Below are 10,726 nucleotides of genomic sequence, written 5' to 3' on the forward strand. Positions count from 1 at the left end.
AAGAACGGATTATTACATTTCATAAAGATTAAAACAGATAAGGCTATAACACTAAAAATAAACATAAATTTTATTAAACCAGTCTTTATTGACAGATCTTAAAAACTTAAAACAACCACTGTAACGGTTACGACTACCATAGAAAACAATACTGAATAAATATGTTATGTTGAGGTATTCTTAAAGCTAGCACCGCGATAATTTAGAAGATGGTTACATAAATAATTGACTTTTGTGCAGTGTTGATAGCATTGCTTGCCATTTATCAAACTTTATTCACAATACAATCGTTAGTTTTATGACTACCGCTTTATGTGGCTTCTCACGAGTCACAACTCATAAATCTTTATAGTAACCAGCTAGAGCGCTTAGTGTGGAAAAAATCTTCTTGCTAGATTTCATTAATGAAATGCTGAAGCTTTTGGGTCTACTAGCCCTCATTTAGTATCGATAATAAGTATTCTGTTGTTTATGTCGCAGCTTATAGCTTGTATTGTGAATGAAGCGATGGAGATCTTGCTAAATTCGAGACTTTGGAAACTGCTTCGTTTGGTAGCTCAGACTCGGAGATTGGGGTTGGTGTAGCGCACGTATTTGAGGAGCGCGTCGTTCTCCTCGCAGACGAACGGCTTCCTGTGGTGGCAGGCCACGTCGTGCCAGTGCACGCCGTCGTTGTAGAAGTTGTTCAGGATGGCCAGGCAATGCTCGGATGCTCCGCCCTGGATCAGCTCCTGAAAAGTTTGGATAAGTTAGAACTTGGTTTTGCCGGTTTGGTTTTGGAAATCCTGATGAGTTTGTTCTAGCAATTGGTAAGTTACGTAAAGTACATGTTAACATTGCCCTTGAATAACAGTAAAAAAATAAATAAACGTGGTGAAGTCATTGTCAATTTACACTTATTTAGCCAACAATTTGGATGAATGGGCAAGATTGCACTGTTACATCACACAATAGTGCGAATCGCCTTGAACGTCTCGTAAGAAGCGGATGCGGATGATGCGCGCGACCGCAAAGGGTTACGTTTGCGCTGCGTACCTTACGCATTGTTTATTTCGCGGACGAGCCTGCGTCCGCGGCGAAAGTGTGATCAAACAACGTGTCGCAGCATCGCACGCGCCGCGAATAATGATGAGCTTTTGTTGTACAAGCTGCCTGGTTTGTAGAAAGCGGCGTGTGACATGCATGCGGGTACGCCCTTCGGCGAATATTTCGCAGGTCCATAAATATTCCGTGTCACTTTCGTTTTCATTGCGCGATATCCGCTCATGCCTGTCCTGAACTGGTCGCGGTGTTTTATGACAAACATTACTTAACTGTTCGCTGAATCGGTTCCGTTGCATCACCATATGACCGATTTCGTAATGCCATGCCACTTACGCGACACTATTGTTCCATGACAGAATAAGGAAGTGCATGGGAATGGGTGGGCTTACCCTGTTATCGGGTTGCGGCTTGCCGATGCCGCCGCCCTCGGACCAGTCGTTCTGCTGGCGGTTGGTGGTGGGCGCCAGCTTCTGCAGCTCAGCGGTCCAGAACCAGCCGTTGACGTCATTGGGCAGCAAGTCCGGGCGGTTGCAGCCCTTGAAGTCGCAGAGACGGCCCGAAGTCCAAATGTATTTCACCTATAAAATAAAATCAAAACTCAAACTCCAATAAACATTAGAAAGTCACACAAACCAACTAAATGGTTAAACTTGGAAAAAGTTAAGTCACTGATGATGATGCTCGATCCTAATCTCGCCGCTTAGTTAACTCGTTAGCGGTCGTTATTCCAACCAGCGATCAAAATAAATAATTTAATTCCTCTCCATTATGTGGTCTTATGGCGTCGAGCCGCATATGCTCGCATGCTCGCTTCTGTAAATGATGATGTTTAGATATGCATCTATACAGACAGGTGGCTTATTAAAAAACTAAAACCATTAAGTGAGCGAGTCGAAACAATCTGGTGATCGTAGACAATGGGCTGAGATACGGTGCTGAATACGACAATTTGTCACAATTAACGAACAACAAGCCCTCTGCTTTGTAAAAGGTCTCGACTTGACGCCTCTTCATTACCATACTGTGAATGGCTGTCGCCGCTGCAATGGCCAATTTGGCACCAAGACAATTGAAATAACTACTTACTCATAGGCACATATTACATGCTAAACAAATGGAAAGTGAAATTATAGAATTCGTAAGTAGTTTTCACTGTCGCATAATATCCCCCTAACATTTCGTGATGATTTTAAAGTAGGCAGGTTTTGTAATAAAAATTAAATAAATATTAGCATGCATTAAGCGGTTTCCTAATCTTTGTTCCATATAAAAGGTGGAAACGTGAGCTATCGACAACAGGTAGCTCGCATAATAGCCTAAGAAAAAGCTATTGAGATTCCCACGAAATAAGAAACCTATTCTATGCGAGCAGTGAAACTCGGGGAAATTGATTCTGTATTCTATTGTTGCCCCTGGTTGCCCCTATCTGCAGTGTGATTCGACTATGTCAAATTGGAATTGGAACGTTGCTTAATTCTGGATCCTTCGGCAATGGTTGCTTGGAGGCGTTACGAAAAACGCATTACGAATTTCTTTAAAGGCTTCGTCTCATTGCTTTCACTTCAGCTAAGTTTTGAAGAGGACCACATTTTCACAAGTTGGGCACGGTTTTTGTTTCGACGAATCCTCGTGACACCCGTGAATGTTTTGCTAATTTGCGAAGAGACGTTGCATGGTAGCAGGTCAAGGATGCGGATTCACGCCTGTTTAAACGGCTGGCTTTACAAGACTGTATACAAACTACTCTAAATAGGTACCTGCGTTAGTCATCAACACTCATTATAAGTTATTGAGGTGAGGTTGTTATTTCAACGAATATGAAAAAACAGCTGCGATGAATAATCATTGTAGAAGCTGAATGTTAGCTTTGGTTGCAGGTGTTAAAACAGGAATTCCCTACTTATGTTCTTGCATTCTTTCTTTTACCTACTTTAGTATTAATAGTATTAGGTAATTAATTATGCAAGGAAATTCCTACGGTCGTTTGTATTTTATCTGCATCAGCAGTTTCCTTTCTTTCGCAAGATTTTGTATGCATGCGCTGCGAGATCATCATGAGATCATGCATGACATAAATGGTGGCCATCACCGCTTGCGTGATTTCTTTGATTATAGGACTGGACACCTGCCAGGTATTGCTCAGTAAGAAACTTAAGGGGTAAGGAGTATGAAAGCTATCTACAGTCACTAAAGTAGTCACTTCCCAACAGCCGTTGTAATTTCAATACAATGTAAAAGAAGCTAGAAACTGGTAGAGTAGTAAAAAAAATGTTGCAAAAACAGGAAATATTATTCAAACTATTATCACGCACGCGTACGAAGTGGCGGGCACAGCTAATAAGTTACCTACTAATAAAGAACTGGAGTCTGCCAATTACCTTATCCTGCACGATCCGCGCCTTGACCCACTCGTTCTCGTCGCTGGTCTCCAGAGACACCAGGTCCATGCATCGCTGCCGGCAGTAGTTCCTGGCGCTCAGCCAGTCCTCCTCCACGCCGCGCAGGGCAGGGTCCCGCCACGAGAAGAAGTAGCCTTTGTCTATGAACAAAAAGGAGTATTGTTATTTTACAGGACTCCAGGTTATCTAAAGTGCGTAGGTATTATGGAACAAAGCTCAAAACTATTATATTTCAATCATAGGTCGAGGCTTAGATAAATTGGTTGAACGGACTGAAATTGCTTTGGCTTGGTTAAAGTTTTTGACACATCGATCGATCGATCGTGTCTAAGTATTCATGCGAAGCTAGACTGAAGCTACAGTCATAAATATAGGTTCAGTTAGAAATCTCTGCTACGAGTATAATTCAGGAAGTAGGTAGGCACTCAGTTAGACATCCGTATTTTTGGATCTATCTCTTACTTAAGTAAAAAAAGCGAAAGATAAAGAAGTTTAAAGACGATAACGATAATAAACGCGTATCTTACCTACATGTCAATTTTGTATGAACATGTTACACTACTATAAAGTATGGTGTGAGAATAAAGCATTAATTATTAGTTTCCAGAATTATTTCATCAACTAGTCGCAATGCTAGGTAACGCTACATGTCACATCAGAAAGTAAAACAAAGGCAGGAAAATATTTATTTCACCCGTAACACCATAGGCGTAAGGTATTTAAAACTATCATTTTTGCCGTGGTGTTTACTGTCTCTAAAGTGAAATTGCACCATGGGAACCTGGTGAGAATGAAAGAGACCTAGGCTTTCCATAATGCCTAGCTATATTTTTGTTTAGTTATCAACCAGATAGCAATCTTAAAAAAATATTTGAAAAAAAAAAGTGTTTGTTTCATCATTTAAATATTAAGATAATTATAATGTATCGGTGTCAAAATTCATAATTTAATAAAAATTTAAAAGCAAAAAAAAGCCGCCCGAACAGGGACTTGAACCCTGGACCCTTGGATTAAAAGTCCAATGCTCTACCGACTGAGCTATCCGGGCTGTGGCAGGATAGTTGAAATAGGTCATTACAAGCTAAGTAGTATTGAGATATGTCAAAGTGAAGAATTAAAAGAAAAATGTAGTAAGTGTATAATTTGCATAAAGTCCGTAAGTAATAAATAATAAGAATGTTATTTTAAAATATTTTTTTAATTAAAATGACAGCTCAAAATACATTAATATTTGTTTAAAATTCGAGACATTATGAAAGTTCTAATAAAATTAAAACTTTATTTGAGTTCGTAACCCATTTTAATTCCAGGAACGGAATAGTTCTTTCTTATCAGAGGAAGGAGATAAGAAAAGTACACTTTTCGAGGTTTACTCAAAGCATTCTTGTTTTTGAGAGATTTTTAAACTCAATCTAAAACGTGATCTTGAGAAATATCCTGTTATTAAATTATTTTACCTTTTTGGCCTTTACGGCTTTAACATCTAACTGTATAAGTGGTTTTGTAAGGTTATCAACCTTTGTATAGGTAAAAAAATTCTTAAAAACATTTGATTGAGTGTCTCTGCCATGGTGTTTATAAAATAGGAGCAAAAAAATACTTTTAAACAAAACAAAGCATAGCAGCATAAGTCCGGTTGTGATGTGCATAGGTACTATTAATAGGAATTATTATTTCGATGTTGTTTTGATACTTAGATCCTTAGGAAAAAATAGAAAAAGGTTGTTAGGAACCATGATATTGTAATTATTGCTAGACGAACAGACTGACTTTGAAACCCGTTTGTGCGGTTTTAAACTTTGCAGATTTTGATTTTTTCACATTCCGGAGACTAATTTTTATCGTATCTAACGTTCGTTTTAATTTAATCTGATCATTATGTTTGTCATCATAAAAATGATCTTTGGCGATATTAAATTAATGTAGTAGGTACGTCATTGGTTAAATGGGAGAGGATTTATGAGTTATATTTAATTTTAGTTTTTTTTTGGAGATTTTGTAGGAGAACATGTGTGAATGAAAAATTGAAAATGTTTGAATGATGTAGGTACATCATTCATCAAACATTTTCGTAAGAGTAGGTAATCTTGCTTTACCAAGTTATTTAATTAAACTTAGACAGTCGGATATGGAATATGACGATTTTCGGGGTAACTTTTGGTTTGCTAGGGGACTCTAGGAGCGTTTCCTAGATTTCTAGTCTAACAAACACCTTTAAATTCTAAATTTTCGCGAGCGACTATAATAACTTTGGGCTCACTAGTATCAACATTTTTAAGTAATTACTATGTTATCTGGATTTAAGTATTATGGCTGTTACTCACTGTCGGCATATCTCTCGTGGATGACCCTCTGCACACACTGCGAGGGCACAGGTGGCTCCAAGATGCGTCCGTTGGGGAACTGCGCGTGCGCTACTGCAGCCAGCGCCGCCGCAAGGAATAATGTGCTTAGGTATTTCATTGTCTGTGGGAGAAGAAACAATTTAATTTAGACTTTTAAATTACACCAATAGTATGTTATCAACAAAATAGTTTAATTAATCAAGACAAGAGTGAAACTGCGTGTATTTAGGGATAGGTACTTCGTTGTTGACGTAGCAAAGCAACCACATCGTTTGAAATATCGAAAACACATAAGTTAGGAATTCTTTTATTTACTTTTACACAGAACAAAAAATGACTCAGGATTATGAAGTTATGGCCAAAACTATTTACTTTGTTTAAAAGTTCTGACAAAAACAATGATTCATTTTATGGTAGGTATTTTAAGAGTCAATAATGTCTATAGAACCACATTACAAGAGGCCTAGTCCTTCGATAAGACAGTTTCTACTTGACAATCAGCGTTTTATTAATGAGTCCACCCTGTGGGTACACGCCTGTGTACCTACATAATGAAAGTATGAAATACAGCAGATGCGTACAACTGCCATTATACTTTTGTGAATGAAATGATAACTGGTTGTGTGACTTTTGAGCTTAATTTTGGTCTTATCCATCCATAAAAGGTTAATAATTAATATGTAAGCTTACATAAACCGAAAGCTGACCATATAAGTAACCACTTCTTAATGAAGCAAAAAGGTGGACCTCCCATGGAATGGCCCACTTGGATTGATAAAATAATTAAATGGGCAGAAATTGTTATGTAAGGGAAAAGCCAAAGTTGCCAGACTGGGCAAGAATTTTCGTGTAGGTATAGCGGACTCTTATAATAATTAACATAAAAAAAGAATAGGTCGTGTCGCCAAACCCGTTTTTAAATGGTTATCTAAAAGAATACTATAAATATGGGTATTTCCATAAATTAAATCTTACCACAGATGTGGATTTAAAAAGTACCTTGATAAAGGTTGTTTACCTACTCTAAGCTCATAGTTCAAGATTGGCATTTACAAATAGTTCAATTATTGGTTAAATTAGTTATGATGTAAGATGTTAAGTACAAAATAATACAAAAAAATGTTCGCTGCAAAAAATACATGCTTACGTATTCTTATAATACTTTTTGCGATACTTGAATGCGCTAATACAGCCTGTGTTAACACATTGATATGCTTAGTAACTTTAAAAAAATTAAAAGTGCAGGATAGGGATCGTTTCCAGTCAGACATCCTCCAACACCTCTCATTTAAAAGAATTTCCTACACAATACTGATTTAAAAAAATATACTCCAGATTTACTTAACTCATCAAACTAAAAAAAATCGTATAGTTTTGGAGCTCATACATAGCTACAGACAGACCAAACTTCTAAAAACGATTTTTAACTATATCTTTGTGACATAATTATTTTCTATCTTACATAAAAATCACAAACTGCAGTCGCGCACGCAAGCTCTCTATTCTCCATGGGTATCGATTAGAAGATAATGAGAAGAAAGGGTCATAAAACCATTGTGTTTTTCACCCGCGTGCTATCCACAGTATTGTGAGGAGCATCTGCCTTGTTTACAAACTTTCCCCGGGATGAGCCACAAACCGGTCTTGGGGCGAGAAAGCGACCTTGCCCTGGAGGTCAGGTCATTCCTCCCACAGCGCTCGAAACTTCCAGTCATCAGGATCAAGGGTGCTATTAAAGCTTTGATCGATTAAATTAAATGTAAATTATTAAGCTGCGGTTACAATGTTGGAATTTCCGCACTGCCTACTAGGTGTGTGGAATCCGCTCAAGTATAAAATACATATAAACAGATTATGTGTAGGTATTATTCAATTAATTACGATTTAAAAAGTTACTGCCAATTTATCGAAAGATATTTTTTCACTTAAGCACATTTCTAGACAGTAGAATAGTTTAAAATAATAGCAGCAGTAGTTTAAAAATTGATTTAAATTATTTAAATTAACTTTAAAATATTTAATCAGTACCTACACAAAATTATTTGATTTAAAGAACACAAAATTATTAAATATTTACTTAAAATTATTTAAATTAAAAAAATACTACGTAGATACCTAGATAATATTAATATTGACCTATTCTTATCATTCACCCAAAAAACTAGATTTCTGAAAATAAATAAAAAATTAAAAAATGTACTTACAGTATTGTGCGCGCGTCCCGTAATTCCGTCACCAACTGACGCGCTCGCGCCGCGCGGTCGTTTTATATGGAGGAAGTTGGGCTCATCCGACGCGCACCCTCGCACCCTTCGGAGGTTCTTTGCAGTCTGCTTATGGGCTAATTTAGTTCTAGATGTTATCTGAGGTTCTAGCAAGCATTACATTTCATTACACTTCTATTTTGTGACCTAGACCAGTAATCCTACAGGACCTGCAATTATTTTTCCGGGGTTGCAAGTTTAAGTAGTTTGTTTTAATTTAACCTAATCAATGTTATTTCTTTCTTAATGTTAACGTGACATAATTATTATGTTTTCTGTTAACTAAGGTGCAAGTGGATCGCATGGAAGTGTCAATTTGCAATATTAAAGTGAACTTTGATTGAATATATAAAATTATGCTTATTTAATGATGAATATTTATGACCCACAAATTAATTAATTACCTAACTAGGAAGATAAAAAATACCTAAAATATTTCTTTTTAGTATCAAAGTCAACGGAATCAATTTAATTTATTTTTTAGTAATTTATGATGAGAATTTAATCATAGGGTACTTTAGGTATAATTTTCCCCTCAAGCAGGTACTTTTATAGGTAAGTAAGGTACCTACTGTATCATTTTTATCCTATAAAGATTTTAGTAAGGTACCTATTGCCAGTGCCTGTATAAGTAAATGTAGGTACTTTACAACTATTTAATAGCCCTTTTAAGAGCTCTAGCAGACCTTTTTAAGTCACGAACGAAACAAGGAAAATTAAACGTTTAAGTAGGCTCATCTTATATTACCAGACGAGTAACTCGTACTTACTGCCACAACTTAATTTTAATGGTTCTGTTTATTGATTTTTTGTCCAGCTTGTTGCTAACATTGTAAAGGAATTTAAAGTTCCTGGTTTGTAGATAGCGGGTAATGGGTAAATGGTTATTGCTCACCAAAAAATCTGCCCATTAAGTACGGGGTTGGAAAACATGAGTAACTAAACTTTCTTAAGTCATGTGGTTTGAATTCGAATCCTCAAACTCTTCATTTGGCAATGACACAGGATCGCTATGACAAATCGGCTATTGCTTCAACGTTTGGCTTAGGTATGCACTTGCATTGTGCACCGTTATGACGTAATTTCGATTTCACATAACTTTAAGCTAAAGGCGCCACTTTTAACTCGCCATTATGCCATCAGCATCGCTTACAGGAACTTTGCCCTACATTAATTAATTAGCTATTATCTACGACAGGATTTAAGAGGAAAGTTGCAGACCACTTTCTACTATCTACTTACTTACCAGATTCCTTCATTACTTGATTGTAAGTTGTAGAAAAAAAGTGCAATCGTAATTGCTCTTTGAAAGTTTTTGGACAATCAAGTTGATCCTGAAATGCCTGATAAAATTTATAGAGCGACTTGTAATTTGTTCGCCGGGAGTCGAACTCAGGACCCCCAGAACGTGTGAGTTTAACTCTTTATCTGTTAGACCTCCAAAGGACTATGTTACAAATTTAGTTAAAGTAGTCGCTTTTGTTAAGTACCTAGTTTATCGTATCGTTATCCACTGCAGTCATTCCCCTGTGTGTAACGATGCAGCCAGCGGACAATAAGCACACTTAACGGCTGATTGCATAATTTTATGGTGCTAAAAGATAGGCTTTTAAGCAAACAATCGTTAATCTTGGAATTTCGATGCGTCATAGGATAAATATTTAAGTGGAATGATTTTGTTCTGGTGCGAATATCTTAGAGCTCTACTAATTTAGAGTCTACCAATCCACTTTTTTTAGAAAATATCTAGACGATGACGTCTTCCCTTGCTTCATTCATCGATTTTCAAAATTTCTCCCGGACATTGAAATTGTAATTATTTCTAAACAAGGCCATATCCGAGTGCGTCAGTATGCCTGTTGAATGATTGCGTGGCGGAAAAGAACATACTTTAGGATGGTTTTTACGGTTATCATAGCAAACAATACCTGTTACGGCACCTAGTGTTACAAGGTGGTATCAGCTAGAACAGTACGCAGTACGTGCCAGCTTTGTTAATGCGGCTTTCCTTTGCGGTGCGTTGGCTGACATTGTGATACAAAGCATCTATGTATGCTGAAGAAGGATGTTTTTATTCGTGTATCATTACGAATTTTGTGTTGAACAAGTTACCGATGCGGTATGCGAATATCGCAAAACGACGATGTCATTGCCTACATAAATCTTAATTATCCAGAGTTAACTTGCACTAATTGTCTGTTAAAAGAAAGTCCAATAAACAATTCATAGGCGACTCGTTATTAAGTTTGTAGTTAATAATTTTAAAAATATTTTATCACAAACTAGATTAGTACTGACAACCAGTTTTTTGTTCTCTAAATAGATTTGCCTCAATAAAATAATAATAAGTACCTACAGATATGACGTGATGGAATTCCTCGTAACCTATTTCATATTATGTATTTTTGAATTAATGATTGAATAATCCAATTAATTAAGGTTAAACATTGTCACATCAAACATTCTGTTTGTACGATCGACATTAAGTCAACTTAGGCGTAGAGTTGGCAAGGAAATTCTATTATAAAGTTTGCTCAGTAAATAGTGATGAACAAGCCACAGCTTAGTTTAGACCAAGTAGGTACTTACTCACTTAAGTTAGGTAGCTAGCTACCTTACCTACCTAGTTAATGATATGAATTGGAAGCCCTGTCTCATCTGTGATTGGAAGGTG

At 36.8% G+C, this 10,726-nt stretch overlaps 1 protein-coding gene and 1 non-coding gene across 2 annotated transcripts; both read right to left on the minus strand.

Moving 5' to 3' along the window:
* Nucleotides 1-68: 68 nt before the first annotated feature.
* CTL16 (C-type lectin 16) lies at nt 69-8,100 on the minus strand. Its single transcript, XM_028308688.1, has 5 exons — nt 7,993-8,100; nt 5,768-5,909; nt 3,423-3,583; nt 1,434-1,622; nt 69-731 (listed from the first exon to the last, which is right to left on the minus strand). The coding sequence occupies exons 2-5, from the start codon at nt 5,904-5,906 to the stop codon at nt 558-560; spliced, it is 663 nt and encodes a 220-aa protein (XP_028164489.1). The 5' UTR covers nt 5,907-5,909; nt 7,993-8,100; the 3' UTR covers nt 69-557.
* On the minus strand, nt 4,419-4,491 carry TRNAK-UUU (transfer RNA lysine (anticodon UUU)). Its single transcript has one exon. It is a non-coding gene; the product is annotated as a tRNA-Lys (tRNA).
* Nucleotides 8,101-10,726: the final 2,626 nt, after the last annotated feature.

The sequence above is a fragment of the Ostrinia furnacalis genome, unplaced genomic scaffold (genome assembly GCF_004193835.3).
Source record: "Ostrinia furnacalis isolate ACB-3 unplaced genomic scaffold, ASM419383v2 OfSCF2491, whole genome shotgun sequence".
Classification (NCBI taxonomy): domain Eukaryota; kingdom Metazoa; phylum Arthropoda; class Insecta; order Lepidoptera; family Crambidae; genus Ostrinia; species Ostrinia furnacalis.

What these genes read in the sequence shown, in the direction of transcription:
- CTL16 (XM_028308688.1), bottom strand. Translation starts at nt 5,906, where the DNA reads ATGAAATACCTAAGCACATTATTCCTTGCGGCGGCGCTGGCTGCAGTA. An exon ending in CGCGGATCGTGCAGGATAAG is followed by an intron (nt 1,623 to 3,422) that starts GTAATTGGCAGA and finishes TTTATTTTATAG; the next exon opens with GTGAAATACATTTGGACTTC. An exon ending in AGCCGCAACCCGATAACAGG is followed by an intron (nt 732 to 1,433) that starts GTAAGCCCACCC and finishes CAAACTTTTCAG; the next exon opens with GAGCTGATCCAGGGCGGAGC.